General features: G+C 46.0%; 5 protein-coding genes across 7 annotated transcripts; 2 read left to right on the plus strand and 3 right to left on the minus strand.

Annotated features, from left to right (window-relative positions):
- Positions 1-4741: 4741 nt before the first annotated feature.
- Positions 4742-6739, plus strand: LOC9632652 (pentatricopeptide repeat-containing protein At2g35030, mitochondrial). The gene has a single exon (XM_024675089.1). The coding sequence runs from the start codon at positions 4742-4744 to the stop codon at positions 6737-6739; it is 1998 nt and encodes a 665-aa protein (XP_024530857.1).
- A 364-nt stretch (positions 6740-7103) lies between these two features.
- LOC9631790 (inactive protein kinase SELMODRAFT_444075-like) lies at positions 7104-10726 on the plus strand. Its single transcript, XM_002970304.2, has 9 exons — positions 7104-8016; positions 8093-8184; positions 8277-8689; positions 8749-9438; positions 9506-9666; positions 9738-9814; positions 9879-10026; positions 10076-10225; positions 10277-10726. The coding sequence occupies exons 1-9, from the start codon at positions 7552-7554 to the stop codon at positions 10550-10552; spliced, it is 2472 nt and encodes an 823-aa protein (XP_002970350.2). The 5' UTR covers positions 7104-7551; the 3' UTR covers positions 10553-10726.
- On the minus strand, positions 10608-14514 carry LOC9631791 (extra-large guanine nucleotide-binding protein 3). The gene is made up of 10 exons (XM_002970545.2): positions 14439-14514; positions 13852-14398; positions 12659-13759; positions 12470-12607; positions 12306-12410; positions 12058-12243; positions 11873-12002; positions 11616-11821; positions 11411-11559; positions 10608-11338 (listed from the first exon to the last, which is right to left on the minus strand). Exons 3-10 carry the CDS (start codon positions 13748-13750, stop codon positions 10768-10770), a joined length of 2577 nt encoding a protein of 858 aa, XP_002970591.1. The 5' UTR covers positions 13751-13759; positions 13852-14398; positions 14439-14514; the 3' UTR covers positions 10608-10767.
- Positions 14259-16970, minus strand: LOC112346345 (pentatricopeptide repeat-containing protein At3g12770-like). The gene has a single exon (XM_024675090.1). The coding sequence runs from the start codon at positions 16968-16970 to the stop codon at positions 14454-14456; it is 2517 nt and encodes an 838-aa protein (XP_024530858.1). The 3' UTR covers positions 14259-14453.
- A 5643-nt stretch (positions 16971-22613) lies between these two features.
- Positions 22614-24263, minus strand: LOC9632654 (probable phytol kinase, chloroplastic). Of its 3 annotated transcripts, XM_024675488.1 has the most exons (7): positions 23979-24263; positions 23842-23909; positions 23611-23742; positions 23421-23535; positions 23257-23353; positions 23023-23201; positions 22614-22942 (listed from the first exon to the last, which is right to left on the minus strand). In XM_024675488.1, the coding sequence occupies exons 1-4, from the start codon at positions 24222-24224 to the stop codon at positions 23451-23453; spliced, it is 531 nt and encodes a 176-aa protein (XP_024531256.1). In that variant the 5' UTR covers positions 24225-24263; the 3' UTR covers positions 22614-22942; positions 23023-23201; positions 23257-23353; positions 23421-23450. The 3 variants fall into 3 exon arrangements, 2 of the variants coding, with proteins under 2 accessions (XP_024531256.1, XP_002970593.2); XR_002992438.1 differs by having other exon boundaries at positions 22614-23201; positions 23842-23914; positions 23979-24262; XM_002970547.2 differs by having other exon boundaries at positions 22614-23201.
- Between the last annotated feature and the right edge of the window lie 493 nt (positions 24264-24756).

Genomic DNA, 24756 nt, shown 5'->3' on the forward strand with positions numbered 1-24756 from the left:
TACTATTGAAGGTGTTATTTTCTCCTTTTTTTACTAAACAACTGTGGCAATGGGACTTTTAACAGATGATTCAAAATGGCAACATTGCATACAAGAAGCTTCTACTTTTAAAATATTATCCCAATTAAAATAGTTATTTATTTTTATTTATTTTTATTATTCACCAAAAGATTCAAATCTATTATGGGATCAATTTAAAATTGACATGTCTGAGGATTATGCTAAAAATGATATTGATATTTACTTGATATTAACTCAAAATTCCAACTACACAATAAATCTAATTGTGATTTTGGTTTACAACTCCCAGCTCTTGCTCCTATTATTGGACACACACTTAATGCACAGATCCCTAATCCATCACAAGACCAAATCAATGCAAACATAAATCAATTTAGTGACAAATAATGCTATATTTCTAAGCTCATTATAAATGCCATTAACAGCATCAATATTACTTTATTGATGGACCTAGTGGTACAGGGAAAAATTTTCTACTTAATACCATCATTACAGCATTACAATTACAAAAAATAAAAGTAATCAATATGGCATGGACTAGGATTGCAAGCATTTTGCTAAAATATGGTTAAATGGCACATAAAACTTTTAAACTTTCTATTCCTTTAAATAAAACTTTTATCTCTGCTTTAATAATTAATATTGTTGCTGGAAAAACAATTAAAAAATCAAATGTTCAAATATAGGATGACATTAGTATATATGCTTTCTCAGTAGTTGATAAATGTTTAAAGCATCTTAAATTTAATTCTAAACCATTTGGAGGTGTTACAGTGATTACAAGTAGTGACTTTCATCAAACCCTTCATGGTTATTCCGCATGGCTATAGAACTTTTATTATTTCACGCTCAATTAGAATGAATAGACTATAATCACTCTTTACAACACTAACACTAATAAAGAACATGCATTCAAGCAATCTTTCTTTTTTTGAATGGCTTCTCAAAGTTGGCAATGGTGATAGTAATTTGCAGTTGCCATGTTTCCCACTAGATATTACCAAAATACCATATGCACTATCTATCTCTACACCTGTTATAAACTTTGTTTTCCCAAATACTAATGACATTATAAATACTTACACAGCTACATCAAAGGTCATTCTCACCCCACTCAATGATAACACATTCAGAATAAATAATGACATTGTTGGAAGACTACTAGGTGATCTATATATTTACTTGAACATTGACACAATTGATTTAAATCACTCTGAAGAGTTCTTAATTGAATTCTTAAATTCAATCACCTCATCAGGACTACCACCACACAAATTAGTTCTGAAACAGAATGTGATTTTGATTCTTCTTAGGAACATATCTCCATAAATTGGTTTATGCAATTGCACTTACCTCATTCTCAAGCAAACATCTTAAAATGTTTAGATTATGAAATTATCATGGGACAATTCAAGGGATTGTGAGTTTTTATTCCATGTATTACTCTTACACCTTTTGATGTTGAAATCCTTTTTAAGATGTTCTAAAGACAATTCACAATTCATTTGGGTTATTGCTTAACCATTTCTAAAGCCCAAGGCCAAACTTTCAACCATGTTGGCATTTATCTCCCCCAACTTGTTTTCACACATGGTCAACTTTATATGGCTCTCTCAAGGTGTAAATCACCTAAACAACTTTGTGTTCAAGTGCTTGCAACCCCCATTCAAAGCAATCTTATGCCACACGATCAACACTTTTACACTGTAAATACAGTCTATGTTGAAATTCTTAAGTAGACTGACAAGTATATGGCACAAATCCAAATTCAACTATGATTCCACAAAACTATTTACTCAGCCACCCTTGACTTGCAGTTGCAAGTTTCAAGTGCACACCACAAAAAAGCTAGCACTGAGTGGTATGCATTGGATGGTGTGCCATTTTGGTTATGGTAATGTGCTATTGAAGTGCTAATGGCAGAGGTACAGTTTTCAATCTTTCTCCACAGCTTGTCTTCTCTTGCCCATCTTTTGTCACTTATAGTGAAAGTAAAGAAAGGTAAAAGAAAAAAATATTCTTTAACTTAGTTAAAAAATTTAGTAACAAATGCAAATGCTTGGCAAATGTGTTTGTAAATGCTAAATTTTTAAATAAACACATTTTTCAGTAACTATGTTTACTAGGACTATGCTTCACCTGCTATCACGAACTTTAAGAGCAAGACAAACATCGAACAGCACACCACATCTAAATGTGGCCAAAGTGGAAGCTGCCCAAGCTTCCCTCACATGGAGCTCTCACCATCTATGTGCAATTTGAGTGGATCAAGTTGCATATGGAGGTGCAGAGCATCCAAGGCCTAAAAATGTCCAAGCTCAACAAGCTCATTGTTTAACCCAGGGTTCTTTTTGTAGGTTGAGGCTGCAACTTTTGCCTCAAGTAACAGTGACAGTCATCTTTCTCTTGCTGATTTACAGGACTTGCATACAGCTATGGCCAAGCAGGCTGTGGAGCTTATCAGGATGGTTGTTTGTGGGGCAGCACTTCATCATGACGCTGCTTTTAACATTTAAATTTTTTTAAGGTTTCTCCTTTATCTCTACTATTTCAGGCAAATTTTCATGGGAAGGATGCTGTGTGGAATCAAATCTGAGGTTGTGCACTCTAGGAGCAATATGAGATCCAACTTTCTTATAAATTTTTTCTCATAGCAAGGATTAATTTTAAGGAACTTCAATATCTATTTCTATCAGTTTTCTTTTTCACTAGGCTTCAATTGGTAGCTTTCTTGTAGATCACCATCCTTTACCTCCCTACACTAGGCAGACATTGCTGCACTAGTCACATACATGGTCTTATGACTTTGTGGAATATATATTTATATACTATAAGTTTATATACAATTACAGCAAAATAAACTGTAGTAAAATAAAAATTACACTAACTAATAGAATGCCATTGATTAAATAAAAACTTCTCTCAATCATTATTCTAGTGATTTATAACAATATATTTATATTTTAAGGATTTTCTATAAATTTTTCTTAGTAAAAATAGGTATTATATGGTATAACAGTATTATTTAAATTTTTGGACTAAAATAATTATAAATATTTAGTTTGATATAGTTAACTCAATATTATTACAAAACATTAAATAGAATTTTATTTAGTTTCTGTTTTATTTCTTAAGATTTGTTCTAATTTGGTACAATATACGTGTGAGAATTTCATCTATAAAATAAAGTGATTTTTATTTTGCATTAAAAATTATAAATAAATAACATAAATTATAGTAATATAAATAACAAGTCCTGATAATATAAGCCTAAGTTAAATATCAATAATTGTTTTTATATACAATTTATTGAATTTGAAGACCATGAAGCAGTTATAGAGTCATACTTTGAAACAGGTAAAACATAAAGTACGATATTACAATCGTTTTGAATTGATAAAAATGATGGTACTATACATCCTTCCACTCCACAATATGTATTAGTATGCCAAATACTTTGTACTTCATTATAGATTACCAAATTTCCATCTGATTGTAATATAACTTTACAAAGTAACCCTTTACCATTTGTTCTTGATGACCATTTTGCAATATTACCATAATAAAGTACTAAATTACAATCATTTTGCATTATAAGCTTATAAAGGGTATTTGGTGAATATAAAGAATCTTTTGATAAAAGAGTGTTATGTGGAAACCAGCTAAATAAAGTAGTTTGACTTATTGAATCACAATATATATCTTCTCCATTTATGTTATTATTTGAGGTTTTTATTATATAGTTTTTAAGATTTTTTAATTCATCTCTTCTGTTTTGAACTGTATACTCTAATGAGTAACCAACCGAACTTGATTTGAAATAGCCTGCACAAGCTGTTAGTAATACACTCATAGAATTCGCCAAAAGTCTTTGAAAACCAAGTCTTGCAGATCCTCCAGATACAGTATTTAAAACTACGGGATTTCCTCCACATAAATTTCCTTGATTATGATTGTGAATATGAAAAACAACCAAAACTCTTTGATTATTTGAAATAGGAAAGATAGCACTGCATGGGAGACCACGTGAGTATCTTTCTGATAAAGCAAATGCTACTGGAATAATTTCTTGAATCCTAGATATTATGAATTGAGCAGTGACAATTGTTAATGTTGATTCATCACTAGCTTCATATCCAACAATGCTTAAACAAAATTCAAGATATAATGCAAAAAATAATAAGTATATCCAAATTTTCATTTCTTGATTGCAATTTTAGAATTTATCTCTACTTCTCTAGCTTTTCATATAGTTTATAAAGTCAACCAATCATTATTTTTACAGTTGGATAGATAGAGATTTAATAGTCTAATATCAGTATTTATTGAGATAAATCATTATAATGTTTGACTTTTGATATCATAATTTTAAATGTACTTTATAAACGATTTTTTAAAACTTGTGATACTTGGTAGTACGTGTCACGCCTAGCTCAGTCAATAGATGAGTTGACTTAAATTGTATATAAAGCTTCGTAAAATGCAGTAGAAATCTCTCCCGCCTAAAGTTGTTTTTGGTGCTAAACAACACTGCTTTGCGCATAAAGTAAATTATAATAGACTAAAGTTGTTCAGGTAGTTATCCAACTTTTTACTATGTCACATTCTCGTACATAAAATCGCAGCAAAGAGGCTTTCATCAACCACGTCAAAGGAAAAAAAAAAACTCTATGCTGTCGTCCAGGTCAGCGCTACGCTAGCCCTAGATGCTGCCGCGTGTATGCGCTGTGTCGCTCTCGAGGAGCAAGAGAATGCGATCGCGCGCGTTGTTCTTCACTGCCGGAGCTCCGGAGGTGAGCCAACGCTCGCGCGTCTCTCCGATGGTCCTCGCCACCGGTGGAGCTGCTACCTGGGCAATCAGGCCTATGGCCGGTTTGGCCGCCCCGATCGATCCTGGGGCGCGTTTGCGGCCATGGAGCAGCGCAATCTCTTCTCCTGGACGATTGCAATGGCGGCGCTGTCCCAGAGTGGGGAGATCCATTGCGCCAAGGCGGTGTTTGATCTCATGCCAATGAGGGATCTCTACGCCTGGAACGTGATGCTCTCTGCAATCCACGAGAACGATTCGCTGGATGCCCTGGTGGATGCTTTCACGAGAATGCCGGAGAGGGATCCAGTCTCGTGGAACGTAATGGTTACAGCATTTGCCCAGAACGGGCAAATGCTCCAAGCCATGGACTTGTTCTTGCGGATGCCTCGCAGGAATGTGATCTCCTGGACAACTATGATTGGAGCTTTGAGCGATTGCGAGGCCGGACGCCACGATCTAAAACTCGATGCAATCGCGTTCTTCGATCGAATGCCGCAGAGGAACATTGTGTCGTGGACAGCCATGGTCCATGCCAGTGCCTCGGCGGATCGGCTGGAAGAGGCGAGAATTCTCTTCGATTCAATGCCTGCGCGCAATCTCGTCTCTTGGAACGTCTTTCTGGCTGGATCGAAGGACCTCTCGATCGAGACGCTCGAGAAGATCCCGGCCAAGGACTCTGTGACGCTCAAGACGATCATGAATTGGTACTGCCAGACTGGAAGAACCGCCGACGCTAAAGCCCTCTTCGATCGATTGCCCGAGAGGGATGTCATGTCATGGACGTGTATGATCCAAGTAAATTCTTGTCAGCTCGATCGAGCCAAGTTTGCCTTCGATCTAATGCCGGCATGGAGCGTGGTCTCCATGAATTCCATGGGGGCGGTGTTTGTGACCCATGGAGAACTTGCCAAAGCAAAAAAGCACTTTGATCTTGGACAGGAGAGGAACGTCGTGAGCTGGACCGCGATGATCCAAGCGTTCGATCGAGCCGGAGAGGTGGAAGCAGCGCAGAGAGCTTTCGATCTAATGCCCTCCTGGGACGAGATCTGCTGGCTGGCGATCCTGGCCGCGAATTCCTCGGATCCGGAAGCGGTCCAGCGCCTGTTCTTCCGTGCGCCGGCTAGATCCGTCCTGGCATGGAACGCTCTCCTCTCAGCCATCGCGCACAGCGGAGGAGCATCGATCGAGGAAACAAAGAGGCTCTTCGATCTGATGCCGGAGCACGATGCCGGATCGTGGAATGTCTTGATCGCGATCGAGGCAGAGGAGATCGGATCCAGCAAAGTCTTCTTCGACTCTTCTCCGGAGAGGAACGCTCTCTCCTGGGAAGCGCTCTTGCAAGGTACGGCAAAGTACGGGGACCTCTACGGCACAATGTCCGTACTGGAAAAGATGCCGGCGTGGAGCCTCCTCTCGTGGAATCTAGCCCTTGCAGCAAATGCCCGCTCTGGGCATGTGGCAAGCTTACGAAGAACATTCTCTACAATGCCGGAACGAGACACGGTATCTTTTGGCACCGCGCTCGCGGCATTTGCCCACAGTGGGCACGGCACAGACGGCATCCTCCTCTTCCACGTCATGCTCCTCGAGGGCGTGGCGCCCAGTGATATTTGCTTCGTCCACCTCTTGGTAGCCTGCAACCACGTCGGCCTCCTTCACGAGGGATTGTGTGTGTTCTCGGGCATGGCCGGCGATCACGGGGTGGCACCCGGGCTCGAGCACTTTTGCTGCGTGGTGGACATCCTGGGAAAGGTCGGGAGGCTGGAATATGCCCGCTGGCTTCTGGAGAATATGCCGTTCGTACCCGATGACGTGGCGTTGGGGAGCTTGTACGGCGCGTGTGTTGTTCACGGTGACGTGGAGGGCGCCAGGGCAGCACTCGCCGCGATGACGTGGGACTCCAACTAAGCAGTGACGTGGAGGCCGGCATTCAACGCGGTCAGCTTTGACTCTAATCAAATCGAAGAGATCATGTTGTGATGTTTCCCATGACACCGCCGCTACGCACTTGATTTAAATTTCTTTCTCTTGATAGCCTACAATCCTTTCACGTGTAGGATTTTTTCCATGTATTTCATTTGATACCCCGGCGCGCGGCGATGGATGGATCACACAAGTCAATCAGTGGGCAATAGAAAATCCCGGGCATGTTAGCGTTAGCTGTTGCTTTGGCTTGTTCCATCCCCACGTGGGATATTCCCTCCCGGCCATCTCCCGCCGTTGGATGGGATCCCGCCACCGTTGGATCTAGGGCTCTTGGTGGTGCACGGTCTTTGAGAATGGAGGGGCAAACCACGCGTATTCATTCTCTCATTCATTCGTCGCAGAGGAAAGATGGGAAAACGGAACGATTGCCGGCTCGAATCCTGTGAAAATTCCCCACTTTTTTGCCTGGCTTTCCCTTTTTTTGCTTTTTTTTTCTATCGCTCTGTTCTTCGCTACTCACGACACGGATCGCGACCCCTAAATTCAGTTGAGTCAGAGAGGCGAAAGAGGTGCTCCATCAATGTGGGCTTCCGTGCTTCCAATCCAAAAATCGCCTCCATTTCCTCTTCCAATTTTCCAATTCCAATCTCTCTCTCGTTTTCGCGTACTTTGGAGCGATGATTGATGGGGCACAGCGAGCAGAGGAGTCCCTGTCGGAGATTGATTGAGAGGTTTGACTGATTCGGGAGGGAAGATTTGGAAAGATTCCCATTCCTTCCACGAATCGATCGAGAATGGGTGCTTTGGGGGTGGGAGGAGCGATGCATTCGATCTTCTCCAGCTGCTCCGGGAGTGTTTGCGTGACCGTGGACGATCGCCAGGAGCGCGCGCTATCGAATCGCCATCAGTCTAGGAGCAGTGGCGTGGGATGTTCTTCGTCGCGATCGGGCAATGTGGTTCTCGTGGCGATGGATGCGCTGAGCGGCGATGGCGGCGCCGTCGTGCTCCAGGAGCACGCGCTGCGATGGGCGGCGAGGAATGTGGTTCGATCGGGCGATTGTCTCTGCGTCGTGGCTATCTATCGCCGGGATCAGGGATTTGGGCGCAAGCTCTGGCATTGCGATGATTCTCGCAGTGGCGACGAGGAATTCGTGGGCTGCCGCAATCGCCCTCGCCCTCCTCGCCATCGCGATCCGAGGGAGCAAAGGATCAAGGATTCGTGCACGCTTCTGGCTAGCAAGCTCTGTGACACCTCCAAGGTGAATCCAATCGAGCTATTGATCTATCCATTCTCCAATCCATTCTAACCAGCGCTTGTTTTGCTCGCTGTTCCAGATCAATCTCAAGGTGAAGACGACCCCATGGTGGAGAGGGATTGTGGTCGAAGAGGCCAACAAGCTCCAAGCTTCGTGGGTTGTTCTTGAGAGGTGCGTATATTCTGTGACCGTTTTGGCATATTCTGTGAGAAGAATATGCTTGTTTTAAAACCTTGGGATTTGAAGAACCCTAGCTCTTCCAGGTCTTTGCGAAAGGAGGGCAAGTGGTGCGCCCGCGGCTGCCGATCCAACGTCGTCGTGGTCAGCCAGGTCGGTTTCCGGGTGCTGTGCCTGAATCTCAAGAATGCCGCGGCGGCGATCGCTTCCTCGTCGTCGTCCTCGATGCTCGGATTGCCGTCGTCGAAGAAGCGAGTGATATTCTCGACTGGCGATGGCGCGGCTGCCGCGGATTTCGAGGAAGAGGCGAGCAGTAGCCCAGAGATCGAGACGCCGTTCAGCGTGACCGAGCGCGGAAGCAGCAGCTCATCGTCGACGTCGAGCTCAGAGCACGATCGTGCTGTCGGATTCTCTTGCACTGGCGGGGCCAAGAAGAAGATCTCTACTGCTGCCGCAACCGATAGCGTGATTTCATCCGACACCAAGAAAAATTGCCTAGGTGAGTCTTCGCTATTTCTTCGTGATTTATAGCGATCAAGAACTTTCCATATGTTTTAGACGAGCGGTTGTTCTCCCAGACGAGATCCATACTCTCCGACGCTGAGAACTACATCAAATGCAGGCCCGGGCTTGACAGCGCCACAACTCCAGACATTTCAGAGCGCTTCTCCGCGTTACAAGTCGAGAGCTATGGGAAGAGTCCCAGGAAGAACGCCAGGCACGTCTCCCAGCGATCGTCCGAGGGCTTGCTTCCAATCGAGGAAGTGGAGGCTCCGTCGGTGTCAAACCAGCACCGCAACCAACAACCAGACGATCATCGTCTACTGGACAGAACTTCGAGCGTTCGAAAGGCGGTCGCTTTACCACTGAAACGCTCGCTAGCCGGTTCGCCGCCTTTGTGTTCTATCTGCCAACATGCCTCTCCAGTCTTCGGCAGGCCTCCTCGTCGATTCAGCTACAGCGAGCTCGAGTTCGCTACCGGCGGATTTTGCAATGCAAACTTTCTCGCGGAGGGTGGCTATGGCTCGGTCCACAGGGGTGTTCTTGGGGACGGGATTCCCGTGGCTGTGAAGCAGTACAAACTGGCTAGCTCGCAAGGTGACTTGGAGTTTTGCTCCGAGGTGGAAGTCCTGAGCTGCGCGCAGCACCGAAACGTGGTGATGCTGATCGGATACTGCATCGAAAGAAAGCGAAGGTTGCTTGTCTACGAGTTTATCTGCAATGGCTCGCTCGATTCTCATATCTATGGTATGTTCTTTTTTATGTGGTCGCTGTTTCGTGAGCTTGATGTTTTTTGCTTTTGTGGATTGCTTAGGTGTGACCAAGCCCCCGCTGAAATGGTCATCGAGGCACAAGATAGCCGTTGGAGCTGCTCGGGGATTGCGTTACTTGCACGAAGAATGCCGTGTTGGTTGCATCGTCCACAGGGACATGCGTCCAAACAATATTCTTCTGACACACGACTTTGAGCCCATGGTTAGCGCTTTGTCTACGTTTGCGTGTCTGCCGTCGTGCGTTACGTTTATCTGATACGTGAGATTAAACAGGTCGGCGACTTTGGACTCGCGAGGTGGCAGCCAGACGGTGATCTGGGCGTAGAAACGCGAGTAATTGGCACGTTTGGGTACGTAGACCACATTGTTTTAAAAACTCTCCTCGTGTTCATGGCAGCGAGAATGGTGTTGCAGTTACTTGGCCCCAGAGTACGCGCAAACGGGCCACATAACGGAAAAAGCTGATGTATTCTCGTTTGGCGTTGTTCTTTTGGAGCTTGTCACCGGCCGCAAAGCCATTGATATCTCACGACCAAGAGGACAGCAATGTCTCACAGAGTGGGTAAGCTAAGATTGGTTTTAGTTGGCAGCTCTTTAATCTGTCGATACAGGCACGTCCATTGCTAGAAGAACAGGCTCATCACGAGCTCATCGATCCGGCGCTAGTGAACGAGCTTAACCAGTACGAGGCTTACTGCACGTTGTTTGCGGCCTCCTTGTGTATCCAACGCGACGCACACTTGAGACCTCGCATGTCACAGGTAAGTAAAGTCTTCTTCGAGGAAAACTGATCTTCTCTCGCAAATGCACAGGTGCTACGAATGCTCGAAGGCGATCTAAATCTCAGCCGAAACTCGTCCCCGATGCGATCACGCCTGACTTACTCCCCGCACTCCTCGTCCAAGAACAGCGTGAGATCGATGAGCCCCGCGAAAAGTAGGCTCTTCCCGGGAGCTCTAGACAGCGTTGTCAACAGCTTCATGTCCGCCCACCCCATCGTCGTTTGCAACACAAAGCTCTCCCACGAAGCTCTCAAGGCCGCGTACAAAGACAAGCTCGACTCGCAGAGGCCATCGCTCGAAGAGTAGAAATCTCTTCGCTCAAATCCCTGCCAACTTCAGTCACAAAAACAAAGAGAGAAGATGAAGAGAAGAAAAACAAAAAATTCTTACTAACAATGTAGCTGCCGTACGTAGCCTTTCCCATGTACAAATGGTCGAGAAAAATCATCGCCTAATAGAAGAAGAAACCCTGTGTTGTCCCTCCCTTGTTCCCTCTTTATAAAAATTTCTATCTCCCACCACTACCTGTGACCCTGTCCCGGTATCGTGAAAGAACTAGTGTCGCCATAGTTGGATTCCTCGTGATGCATCCACAAGCCGGCTCTCATCTCCTCCTCACACTTTAAGATCTGCTGTACATACTCGAGCGCCCCCGACACTGCCTGCTGCTCCTGCGCGTTTAGCTGCAGCGTGTAAACTCTCCTCCCATCCAGGAACCTCTTGTACTTGTGAACCACGTACATGTAGGCCTGCTGGACCTGGCTCGAGTGCGACGATCCAACCGGGCTGTAGTCCGAGAACCACTCGCAGGTGGTGAGAGGGATCCCTTTGGTCACCTTCTCCTCAAACCTGTCGTACTTGTTGAGGAGCAGCACCAGCGGGGTGTCTTGGAAGCACGGGTAGCCCACGATCTTGAAGAAGAGGTCCCGGCTGAAGATGAGCTTGTTGTGCAACGCTCCCGTTAAATCTGTCCACTGCTGGTCGTAATCGCTGACGGCTACGCAGTAGACCAAAATCTTTACGTCCTCGAACATGTCGAGCCATTTCCTAAACTCGTTTGTAGCTAAGCCCCCGATGCTAATCAGCTGGTACCTGTGAACCAGAAGAAAAAAAAAAAGAAGACCAAGTAAGAATCCAAGAAGTCTCGAGTCTAAGCGTGTGGACCTGCGACGGTTAGATTCGTGGTCGTTGCTATCGGACAAGTCTTTGTCCTCGAGAGAAAATTGTACCTCTGCAAGACCGGTTCCTTGCTCAAGTCCCTCGGCAGATAAGATATCCGTGACCGATGGGACGTAATCCTGTATTTGTAACACCTGAAGCAGTCAAGACACACTTTGTAAGACGAAGGCAAAATGCACAGGGCACTTACTCTATTCAAAATATCGGCAGTCACTTCAGGAAGCTGTAGTTCATCCTTTCGACTGTATGTTTGTTGTATCGCAGGGTCGTTCCAAATCTTAGAAAGATTAGAGCGCGTGTTTTTTGAGATGCTCCGTTCCAGATGACCCGCAGTCATGCTCGTCATGAACCTGTCAGCCGCATCCTTGAGCTGGTCATTCAAGGTATAAAGGTCTCCTGCAGAGGAAGTCAGTCAGATATGACGTTATGAAAGACTATGTGTCAAACCTGACTCTTCTTCGAATCTTTCTCGTGCTTCAAGCAGAACATTGAGAAACTGGTATGCCTTTCCCAGCATCATTTCCTTGTACTTTTGCAACTCCTCCGGCGAAAATTGCCCATTGTGAAGAATTTTCGTCTGATATTGCACTAGCGTCAGTAACACTTTTTGTGTAAAAAAGAAGGGAACATACCTGCTTGAAGATGGTACTCCTGCCCGACCCATCGTGCCCCAGTAGAAGAATTTTTGATGCGTCTTTAACTTCAATAGAAGTTGGAGAAACTTTTCTAGAGGCCGCCACTGCATCCGTCTTCACTAGTTGGTTGCTTGACCGTGGAGTTGGGAAAGAAAAAAATGGGTACAAAAGCCTCATCATGGGCTGCAAAGCGCACGAGATAGAGTTAGTGATCTTTAAAGCATAACAAACATTATGTTTCTCACTTTGTTCCACAGGTTACCCTTGATCTCCTTCTGACCTTCGTCTCCATATCTACCATCAGGATACAAAACAAGGTACGTTTGAGGAGTGCATTGAACGCCAAGAGCCTGTTCAGAAAAGATAAAAGTAAATCAAGTTCTGGACTCTACAAACTGTACTCACGTACTTTGAGCATTTTAAACTCCGATTTCGTGATCTCCCGACAGTTTAGGAACACTTGCGTCGTTCCATTGCTGGCATTTTGCTGCAGAGGTCCTCCTACTTTCAACTCAGGGGTGATAAACATGTGTGGTTTTTCTCCTTCCTGAAACAACAAATCAGTCCCAAAACATAAAGACGACTTCGAAACACATACCCTGCCCCAGAGTCCCGAGGCCTTGTCATACCAGTATTTCCCGGGCTTCAGTCGCAAACATTCTTGTTGTAACAAAATCAGCTCTTCAAAAATCAGCCTTCTTCCGTTCACAATCACTTGCTCTGGCTGCAGCTGGTTTGAAAAGCACTCCCTTTCCGACTTCATGCACTGTTGGATCTCCAAGGGACCCAGCAGCCTCTTCAACAGTCTCGAAGGCTTTCCCAAAAACGGACGGCGATCCTCCAAAACGGGGCGTCCAACACATTCTTCACACTTCCTCCCTTCTGGCATGGATCCCATCACTACCAGCACGCAGTTGGAGCAAAACTTCGAGCCGCAAGCCAAACACACCTCCTTCTCCGTCAGCCTGTTACCTCTCAGACAGCGGTAGCACTGTCCCCGTTTCCTGTGAATGTTTCCGCCTTTCCCAGACGGAGAGGGATCCAATCCATACCGCCGACTATCAAAGTTTCCACTGGGATCTTCCGACTCTCCCGGGGAGAACTCTTCCGAATACTGCAGCGCCGAAGAGTCCGTGACAATGCCCTCCGACGATGGTGTTCTCCCGAAAAGCTGTGGTGAAGGCGACGTAGCCAGCTCCTCAATCTCCGACGGACAGGACTTTCGAGTGGCGGCGGCAGCACTGCTGGCAGCATCCCGCTCGACAGTAGCAGCGGCAACAGCCATCGCCGAGGATGACTCCGAGAACGAGGAGCCCGACGTCGATCGAAAGAACTGGCGAGCAGCGGGGACCGAAGAAGCAGCAACGCTCCCAGAGCCTCTCCACAGCTGAGCCACCGGAAGAATGGTGGCGAGTTTTGGAGGCGTGGTCTTGTTAGTCCCCCAAGAAGGAGCCATGGGAGCCTTTGGGAGTGGAAACTCTACCGGAGGCCCGTTGTAAGGGGTGGCGAACGAATACTCGATGTTGTCCAAGTCTATGGCTGCTCCTGGAGGAAACAAACCTCTGAGAAGATCGTGCTTGGCCGACCCATTGCCATTGGGCAACGCCGAGGAGGCCATGGTGAAGCTCTCCTCCTCCAAAGCCTCGGCCTTTTGGCGCTGGCTAGTCGTAGAAGAATTCTTTCTCGTCATGGAAATCCCCTACACAAAGCAAGCAATGATCAAGCACAAGAAGAGAGAGCGAAAGAACGAATAAAAACAAACGAGGTAGACGAAGAAAAAATTCCACTGACCAAGTCTCTTGCTCGGCCGATCTCGCATTTCGCTCGATTCCAGCGATTCCCGCTAGCTCCGAAACGATCCTCCTCCCGCGCGCTACATCCTCCGCGGATTGCTAAACCCTAAGCCGCGCATCGCTGCTCTGTCTGCCCCAGAGATTCGCGAGGAGCTCACCTTGCTCGCGCAGCTGGGGCGACGATCGAGGGAGCTCACGGGGGGCGATCGACAGACACCAGCTGTGACGACGCGGGCGCTCAAAATCTCCGCGCTAATGTTCTTCGACCTATTCCTACCACACACCGCCGTACACGGAATTTGGCCAGGGCCTTCCGTACGCACACGTCAGCAGAATGCGTCAGCCAGTTTTGTGTGTGTGTGTGTGAGGTATTCCATATTCGCTGGACTACTCGTGCGCGGTAAGAAAAAAAAATCCATCTCTTCTCTTTTTCGCCAGTTCCAATGACGCAATGTGCTTGATCACGAATTTTTATGATGTCTCTAGTAGAAAAATCGTGATTTTCACTTGGAGGACTTTTACCGTTGTGACGAATCGTAAAAGCTCTGTTCCAATCCAAGCCGTGAGAAAAGAAACGATGCTTACCTCCAAGCTCCAAAATCACCAAAAGTCTCCGCAAGAACACACTCCATCCCTGAAAACATGGAATCGACTCGCGTCTCGGCAAACCACGACTCGCTGCTCGATCCGGGAGATGATCGAGGTGGCTCTGTGGCAGTCGTCGCAAGCGCGGAGATTCTTGGCGATGTGTATGCTCGTCCCCGGCTTCGTGTTCACCAAAGCACACCCAATGGCCAGCTTCTCGCTATGGCCGCACAGAGCATTCTCTTTCTCCTCGTCTGCGATGTCAAACAGAACACCGTCCCAGTCAGGCACGTATCCGGCTTGTTTCAAGCTTACCATCACTTCCTTGAGCTTGGCGAGTATCTGGGAGCTCTGGGGATGGCTCGTGTCCCCGGCGCAAAACCTGTGAACCCTTCCGGATTCGTCAATCCACCAGCTTTGTCCCGGCTTCTTGAATGCCCGAGCTTTGTTCCTCATCGTCCGGATGCTCAAGCTCTCCTCAAACATCCCGGCGGCGGCGTAGATGGTGGCCATCACCGAGTACGCTGCAGCATCCCTCTCGTCAGCTCTTACAATGGAATCGAAAGCAAGCCTACCGGTTTCCACGTTTCTCCATTTCCTGCTCGCCGCCAAGATGGCTCTCCAGATCGTTAAGTTGGGCTGGAAAGGCATGGTTTTGATCATCGCCATCGCCTCGTCGAGATAGTTTCCTCGGGCTAGAGTGTCTACCAGGCAGCTGTAGTGTTCGATCGTCGCAGCAATCCCGTGATCCGAGATCATTGTATCGAAAACCTCCTTGCCTTTCTCGACTAGCCCGGCGTGGCTGCAAGCTGTGAGAATGCAGAGAAACGTGATCCTGTTTGGCTGGAGACGTTCTTCTTGCATCCTCTGGAAGAGATAGATTGCCTGCTTCGCATGTCCATGGTGACTATATCCTGCGATCAGCGAGTTCCATGTTACAAGTCCCCTCGTCGTCAAAGAATCAAATACCTCTTGAGCTTCTTGCATATCCGCGCACTTGCCGTAGAAACTAATCAAAGAGCTCGCCACGGCCTCGTCGTGCTCCAGTCCAGCACTCCGGATGTGAGAGTGGATTGACTTCCCAGTCTGCAAGTCTGCCAAAGATCCGCAGGCTTTGAGCGCAGAAACAAAAGTTTGAGAAACGGGCACGATACCTTCGTCGCGCATTCGAGCGTAGAATCGCAAAGCCACCTCCGCTTCACCGGACTGGGAGTAGCCCCGGATCATGGCGTTCCACAGCAGAAGATCGCGAGGCCGGGTCCTCTCAAAAACCTCTCGTGCCTCGGCCATGCTTCCACACTTGGAGTACATATCCACGAGAGTGCTCGCAACCAAGCTGTGTGCTTCGTGTCCCTGCTTCACGAGCTGGAAGTGCAAACCCGCGGCTTTCTCCAAGCACACCTTCTTGTCGAGTTGGTCTCTCGAGAGATCTTCCCTGGTGGCGATGCTTATACAGGCCTCGAGAGCACCGACGTAAGTTAGAGCGTTTGGCACGCATCCTTCCTCTTGCATGCGTGAGAAGAGCTCGAGAGCCAAGTCTCCCTCTCCACTTTGAGCGTGTCCCATGATCAAAGCAGTCCAGGAGACAACGTCGTGGCGAGGCATCCGGTCGAAGATCCAGCGCGCCTCTATTATGCTCCCACACTTGACATACATATCCACGAGAGCGCTCTCGAGATATATATCCCAAGTCTCTCCAGCGTTCTTGAGCTGGGAGTGTACCGCATTTCCTTTCTCCAACGCCGAGACCTTGACAAGCTTCCCCTCGATCTTAGTCCCCTCTTCTCGAATCGCCAGTGCCGTGCAAGCAGCAAGCGCGGCGGTGAAAGTTCTCACGTTTGGAACGAAGCCTCTGTCTTGCATGTGGGAGAAGAGCTCGAGAGCCGTCTCGCCATCGCCACTGTCGACGTATCCCAGGATCAAAGAGTTCCACAAAACCACGTCGTGATGGACCATGGCATCAAACACCACCTTTGCGCTCTCCATGTCCCCACACTTGGAGTACATATCCACAAGGCTGCTCGCGACGAAGAGGTTTGATCCAAGACCGCTGCTCGCAGCCTGGGAGTGAAGAGCCTTTCCCCGATCTAAGCAATCCATAGCTCCTTCCACCGCGAGAGCGGCACAAGCCTTCAAGGCCGCGACGTAAGTAGCGGCATTTGGCTTGAATCCCCGGCACTTCATCACGGAGAAGAGATCCAGTGCGACCTCTCCCTGGCCGCGCTGTGCATACCCTTTGATGATCGCGTTCCATGACACGACGCTGTGCTGCCGGATGCTGTCAAAGGCGCGCCTCGCCTCGACCATGCTCCCGCATTTGGCGTACATGTCGACGATGGTATTGGCGACGAAGATATTGGCCCCATCCCCGATGTGGCCGTGGATCCTCGCCCCGGCCTGCAAATCCCGCAGGCTGATGCACGCCTTGAGCGCCGCGAGCTGTGCCGCAACGCTGGGCGCCACCGAATCCTCCCGCATTCGATCGAACGCCCTGATCGCCTCCCTGGCCTCCTTGGCGCCCACCGCTCGCATTGTCCATAAGAACCCTAAAACCAATAACCATCAGAATTAACTATGAGATCATCTATGCATCCAGCACAGGAGCAGTCTGCGAGATATAGAATATCTGAGAAATCGAATCGATCAAAGATAGGAGATGCCCGAAGTCTTGAGGCGCTCCAGCACACATCCAAAAATTGCCAGAGTGAGATTCAAATTCCAGGGCTTTCCTCTTCTCTATGGTTTTGACAATAAAATTTGGAGGAGGAGGAAGTGGGATTGCTATAAAATCTTGAGGTTGTACTAGACCATTCATATAAAATAATACTTGGTTTGCCTACTTTAAAAGGCCTTCAAAAGAACACTTGGATAAAGAAAGACTTGACTTGACTTAGACTCCAGCGTGTCCAACCTTTAAGAACACAAGGCATCTTCTCTTCTGAAATGAAGAGTTTTTGTTCCCTTTGCAATATGTGCTCATGGACGAGGACGCTTCCAACCCTTGAATACACTTACTTAAGCAACGCTTCCAGCACAACGTCCACGCTTTCGATCACCCCCAGTAGAGCACCTCCAATTTCATGGGCTTCAGTTCAGAAGCCTCCTCCTTCAAGTCATCCATCCCATCCAATCTAGCCAATGTAGAATATTTATTAAAGAAAGCCATGGAGAGCAATCGCCCGAGCACCAGCTCCTCCTCCTTCTCCGTTCCAATTTCTCTAACTTTCATTGTCAAAGCCACAGAGGACTTCAAAGTCCTCGAAGCCGACTGCTTCCTTGCTGGTGGGTTAAGTCTCATCCACTTCCTATATGTCTCATGCAGCTCTTCATCGGGATCCTCTTGCCACTACACCATCTTGTACGGCCGTGACTTCCCTTCCGATGGTTACTTGGCCAAAGATTTCGATTTCATGGTTTACACCCCAATGATCACAAACCACATGAGTTTAGCATCCAGACCGAAGCATCAGTGCGACAACATTCTTAAGTTACTTCACTCCCCAGCTCTACATGCGACTCATCCGAATGAATCTGGAGGAAGTGTCTCACGAAGTCGCGGACGTTCTTGGCACAGAACTTTGCTACAGTTTCCAGGGTGCTCATTGTGCCAACAGACAATCATACAATCTGCTTGGCAATCGGCAATTCCACAACTGTTGTTTACAGTGTCAATGTTTTGGGAATGAAAGTGGAGTATGACTTGGAGGATCAAGGATTGGATTTGGAACGGGATGTGATGCCTTCTGGCGTTATGGTTAATATAAAATACAAAAGGTGGAATTTCTTACCTTCTATGGCATTTTGCTTGAATCCCCGGCGTTTCATCGCGGAGAAGAGATCCAGTGCGACCTCTCCCTGGCCGCGCTGCATATACCCTTTGATGATCGCGTTCCACGACACGACGCCGGATGCTGTCAAGGGCACGTCTCGGCTGGCCGTGGATCCTCGCCCCGGCCTGCAAATCCCGCAGGCTGATGCACGCCTTACGCTGGGCGTTACCGATTCCTCCCGAATTCGATCAAACGCTAATCTTTGAGTTTAGGACATTTGTGGAGGCCGCCACGGTAGCCTGGTGGAGGCGCTCACCAAGTACCTCCACCAGCACGGCAGCCTCCTCTTGCAAATTACCCACGAGTCCCATTTGGAGGTGCCGCCTCCAAAGGAAAACGCCCGAGCCAGGATGTCCCCAAGGTCGGGCCGGACTTTGTCCGGTGGGCTGCTGGAGGCGTGGGAAATCTAGTCGAGCTCTTCCCATGAAAACAACCAAGCAAGAAGATTTAATATGGGCGCCATCCAGATCCAGCTCCATCTACGCCACAGCCAAAGAAACTCGTTAGAAGCACGCGCACACACAAGCAATCCTCCCGAGCCCAACCGCCAGAGGCCCCCGAGAAAACCCTAGCCACTCTCACATTTATATACTACTATCTTTGAGACTAAGAATATTATATTGAACTTTGAATATGCTCTTTGAATGTTAATCTTTGAAGGAGTTTTGGAAAGGTTGGCGTTTTCCTCCTCTGTGAATCAATCAATCAATCCAATCCAGCGAGCAATCAAAGCACTATTAGCTTTAGTTTGGCATCTTCTATAGAAACTCCAAGGGCAATACAGATTTTAAAAACAGGACTAGTAAGATTGCAGCAGCATTGTGGGAAAAATTTCCACAGAACACCACCACCTTTTTGAAGGTGGTGGAGCTTCTCAGACAGAAGCTGTAAACTCGATGTTCGTACATGATCCCAGGAATGTGGTCTTACTTGCTCAATCCAATTCAGACTTGTGAAACTGTAAGAAAAGAAAGAGGTAGCTTGCTTCTTTGATTTTACGAGATTTATGGAGGCCGCCTGGTGGGAGTGCTCGCTGAGTACCTCCAGCAGGCGTGGCAGCCTCCCTGCAAATTACCCACGAGTCCCATTTGGAGGTGCCGCCTTCAAAGGAAAATGCCTGAGCCAGGATGTCGCCAGGTTGGGCTAATCTAGTCGAGCTCTTTGCCATCTTCTTCTTTTGCAGCAAGGAGGTGTTGGACCAGAATCACCGTAATCAAAGGCATAGATGGAGGAGCATAAGTTGTATAAATGTCTTGGTGTAATGGGCCAAGCATGCAAGTATTTTTTCCATATGCAAGTATTTGTTCCAATTCTCCTTTTTTAAGGGTATGGTTAGCTGGGCGGTGGCATGATAATGAATGGATCAGTGGGTAGGGACAGTAAACAGTAGGCAAAGCAATAATAACAGCATAGGTCAAATTAGATTGGATTAAATTGGATACAGAGAAGGGAGAAAACTTGAGTTCCAAGCTTCTTCTTTCACACAACAACATACTTGGGTTGGTTTTCTATTCTAGAAACCAAGCTTTCCTAGAAGAAGCTACTTAGAGGTTATGACTGGACGAGAACACATCCCCATAATTCTCTCTCCAGAGGATGTATCATGCATGGCAGTGGAGTAGTGGCAAGCATACCAGAAGTCTGGAGAGTTCTTCACCTTGAGTATATTTTCCAACCAAACTCACTTGATTAACCTGCATGGTGTAGATCAGAAGGTTGCAAACATACATCAATATAGAAGTGTCAATGACATCTTTGAGGAAAAGAACACAGTAGGAGGGGACTTCAAATATGATAAATCTATTGCTCTTGAAGTGATTCTCCAACAAATGCCCATGAACAACATTTAAATGGAACTTAGTGGAATAAGCTCATATCAAGTACAGCTCCTTGGACAAGTTGTTTTTCCCAAAAATAAGTTATATGCAATTCTTGGTTTCTATAAGTACATTGTGCTATACATTCCAAAGCTCGGAAAACATATTTTGTCCATTTCTAAATTGGTAGAGGATGGAGTACACAATTCTTTCATCGGTCAGCAGTAGATTTTATATACAATTATATATAGATTGCTCAAATCTCTATTTGCAAATACTATTTTAGTCATTAACAAAACAAAATTACAATTATAGCATTAGCATATGCGAGTTTTTGCAGGATAGAAAAGACATTCATGGTGTACCAAATCTTCCAAGATCAAGTAACACATTTTTTAATGACTATTTACAAATGAAATGAAAAAAGCCATTTCTTATAAAAGCTACTACTTGAAGTACTTCACTTTTACAGTTGGTTCAAATTGATATTTAAGGACCCAAGAATGACACAACAAATGGGAAGTGGATTCTAGGTACTTTTTATCTTCAGAACTAGACATTAGTTTGGATGTCCTCAATATCTCTCTAGTTAACATGGAAGTAGCATCACCACCTTTACTAGTCAGCCCTCCTCTTGAGAATCCACTGCCACCAATGGAAGATCCACTGGTAGTTCCCAAGGCAATAACATGACCTCAATGGCAAGTTGTGATGCAAGTGGAATATATTGCTCAACTGGAGAACAACTCAAGGATCTTAGTTTCTCTTAAACATGACATAAACTTAAATATCAAGAAATTAGGGGAGGTACAAAGCACAATTAGTAGCTAAAGGTTATAAACAACAAGTACAATGAGATATTCTCATCTATAGTCAAGATGATTTATATTCATTCTATCTTGGCAATTACTAATCACTTGGATTTAGACATAGAGCAAATGAACATTAAGAATGTGTCTCTCAATGGAGAGCTTGAACAACTTATTTATATGCAACAACCACCTAGTGTTGAGGTACACCATCTCCCCCTTAGAATGTGGTTTGTCTAGTTTCAAGAGTTTGTAGGATTGTAGAGTTAGAGTTGATAAGAAAGAATATATATACTTATATTGATAAGCTTGGAGTAGCTTATACTTCATGTCATGAGAGACTTGTAAGCCTAGGCAAAAAAAAAAAAAAAAGTTTACCTCAAAGTCAGTCATTTTATTCTGCAATAATTAAATCCTCAACAAAAACACATGTTACAATAAGAATAGATAAGACCAATATATACCATATTCTTGGTGAATATTTTAAATAGTATATAGAGCATTTTAGTTAGTGTTCTTTATTAGAACATGGTTGGTGCATTTATGTATATTGCCACAGCTGATATATTAACAGCAGTCGTTCAAGTTTGCCAATTCATGTAGAATCCAGGCAAGAGACATTAGTATGTAGTGGAATGTATATTCAATTATTTAGAAGGGACTTCTTCATTATTCACTGAATACTAGATCACCAAATCAGCAATAGTATTATATGGAATGGTGGATGTAGATTTATTCAGAGACCTAAACGAGGCCATCTATAACAGGGTATGTTAATAAGTATTTTAATGCTATTGTTTCTTAGTGTAGCCAGAAATAACCTATGAACAATCAAATCAAATCTCCGATTCTTCAATCTAATCTCCAGGATCAGATAGAGGGGGAGTGTTGGACCAAAATCACCGTAATCAAAGGCATAGATGGATGTATAAATGTCTTGGGGTTGTAATAAACCAAGTGTGCAAGTATTTTTTCCATATCAAGTATTCATTCCAGAGAGAGAACGCATCCGAGTAAGAAAGACCAAGTCCCACACTTCATAGCAAGCAAGCAAGTAAGAAGATCTAATCACTCACCATGGGTGCCATCCAGATCCAGCTCCATCTATGCCACAGCCAAGAGAAATTGTTAGAGAGGAGCGCACACAAACCAGCAATCCTCCCGAGCTCAACCGCCAGAGGCCCCTGAGAAAACCAGCGCCGCCAGGGTCTCGCAGTTATATACCAATGGCACACTGTTACTGCTTTTGACCAGCTGAGCAGGCGCCTCAGATTGACAGTTAACCCAGCACAGGGGCAGTATCACATGCCAATACAGAAGAGCTCGGGATCAGAGAATCAAATCCCTCGCAGCCAACAGTGACGGCAAGCTGGTATGTTGCACTGTTACCTCTGTGCATTTACAAAAATGTAGTTCTGCTAGTAATAAACTGAAGAATTTGTCTTCGAAAAAGTTTATTTCTCTGGAGCTATTCTATAGTGCTTTTCTCATTGGCTTCTACATATTGTCATTTGTTTGATACTTTTCACTTCTTAATTACAATAGAAAAGAAAGAAAAACACAGAGCTGCATACCTTAACCCATGGGTCTCATGCTAGATCTGAGACAAGTACGTAAGACAATTGTCTAAATAACCCAAAGAAATCAGCTTATCCTTTTGATTTCCGTTTGTCGCATTTTCAGCAAGTCCATTTGGTATGTTTTTGAAGGGTCTTTTTATTTCGTCGAGAGATGGAAACGAGCAGAGTGGACCGTAGTTTCAAAGTCCGTAGCGTCCTTGGCATTTCTTTCAGCTGAAGGTTTGTAGGTTGAAGAAACAGGCACGACATGAAGATAGCTAATAACTTTCCGGTGTTCCTTGGTCTTGGATTGGCCATGGGCGCCATGACATGCACGGTCGCAGCTTGTTTTCACTTTCGTAGTGGTCCGACAGTGGTCTTGACGGCCAGCCGAGACGAGCAAGAGTGGATCCCTGAAGTCGATGCTTAGACACTTACGCAAAAGGGAGAGCTGTTCTGCAGACAAACACTGCTGTCCTGCCGGCCCAGCTGCATGGAAGCTTAGCATCAAAGCTTGTTTCGCTTTAACCGTTGCTTAAAATAAAATGTGAGAAAGTGGAGTCACGAACCTCTTACTTCAGAATAAGATCGAGCTGAGCAGCATGGCCGTCGTTGGGACCATGAGATTGTCATCCAAAGACGACGTGATTGGCAGCGATTCCACAAGCGTTGCTGCTAGCGAGATGAATGTGACACGAGCTAGAGTATCGAGCGGATCCAAGGCATAAACGTGAAGTAATAGATCGACCTGAAACGATGGAAGAGTCACTCAAGGCCAAGCTTTTGTTTCGAAAAACACTTACACGAAAGAGAGCGCTGTTCCACAGACGAACATTGCTGTGCTTCCGGCCCAGCTTTTTTTCTCATTGTATGGAAGCTTTTAACGCCCGAACTTCCTGCCTATTATCTCAGCAATCCCCGTAGCGCGAGAGTCAGGCTAAGCAAGCTTTTGGATGGATTTACTTACCGTCACCGCCGCACATCACAGACAGAGCTATCATTCAACGGGGGAGTCACGCCAGAAACACACTGTGCTTACGAAGAGCACCGCTACATAGTATAAAGGACCTCGTAAAAGCTCTCTATAAAAACAGAAAAAGTAACGATGAGCAAGAATATAAAAACTTCTGGTGTTGTTTAAATGATACTCCACTCACTTGGCATCGCCATCTCTGCTCATCGACTTCACCACCCCTTCGTTTGTTCTCAAACCGAGGCCGAGGATTAGAAGACGCACAGCGTTGGCCAGTGGAACTAGCGAACAAATGTAGCGGGACGCCGACGAAGAGCTGTAAACAAACATGGAAAACCGGTTTGAGACTCAAGAACGGAAAAACTTTGTTCGCTCGAGCGAGTAGAGAAAGAAAAGGATTTTCTTTCGTTGATACCTGAAGAGGGGCCACGAAGGCATGAAGAGTGGACCCGTTGTCATATGGACGAGCTTGCGAGAAAGCTTCTGCGCTGAAAGAAAGAGACAATTAGAACAAACAAATAGATGAGAAGAGAACCACGTCTTGTTCTTTACCTGGTCTAGGACATTGAATCTAGTGAGTAGCTCGAAGACCTGGTAAGCTCCAGCCACCACCGCTCCCATCACCCCGAAATCCTGCTGGAATTCTTGGACAGCGCTCATGGCGGCGCTGCTCGTAGTGCCCCATTCTTTGCGGAAAGAAACTCTCACGATCTCTTTCAGAACCGAGAAGAACCCTAAACCCCACAAAATTGGGGAAATTTGGAGCTGTCTTCGGCTTCTTAGCGATTTGTCTTGCATTGATCGATCGATCCACCGATAGACTGAGAGTGTCCAGTACTTCTTCGGTCAACTATGACAACAGCCTCCGGCTCGCCGATTTCCGGCGGAACTTCCGTGTGGAGATCAAATATCTGACGGAGGGCGATCTATATGATTGGAATCGATGCCGCTCTTGCCAATGCTTTTCGGAAGATTTTGATCGCGGACTTTCTTTCTTTCTTTCTTTATTTCTGTGTGGAGCAGTGTCTGAAGGACTATTTTTTTCTTCTTAGTTGCAAAGAGAACACGTCGGTGATTCAAGACGAGCTCTGCGCTCATCGACTCGGTTTGGTTCCCGTCAAGGCCGAAGAGGACTTTTCCAGACGAAGATAGCGGCTGAGAAGAATACTATTGTTTTCTCCTTCGAAGTGAAATGCAAGCGACAGGGAGATCGCATGCAGGTTATTTTACTTCCGTATCTTCTCTCGCTGTGATTAATTTTTCGATTCCAGTAAAATCTGACCCTCCTTGTAGGAAGTTTTTTTGCTCGATCTGATGCGATAGCTTTTGC

Source organism: Selaginella moellendorffii, unplaced genomic scaffold (assembly GCF_000143415.4).
Source record: "Selaginella moellendorffii unplaced genomic scaffold, v1.0 SELMOscaffold_14, whole genome shotgun sequence".
Classification (NCBI taxonomy): domain Eukaryota; kingdom Viridiplantae; phylum Streptophyta; class Lycopodiopsida; order Selaginellales; family Selaginellaceae; genus Selaginella; species Selaginella moellendorffii.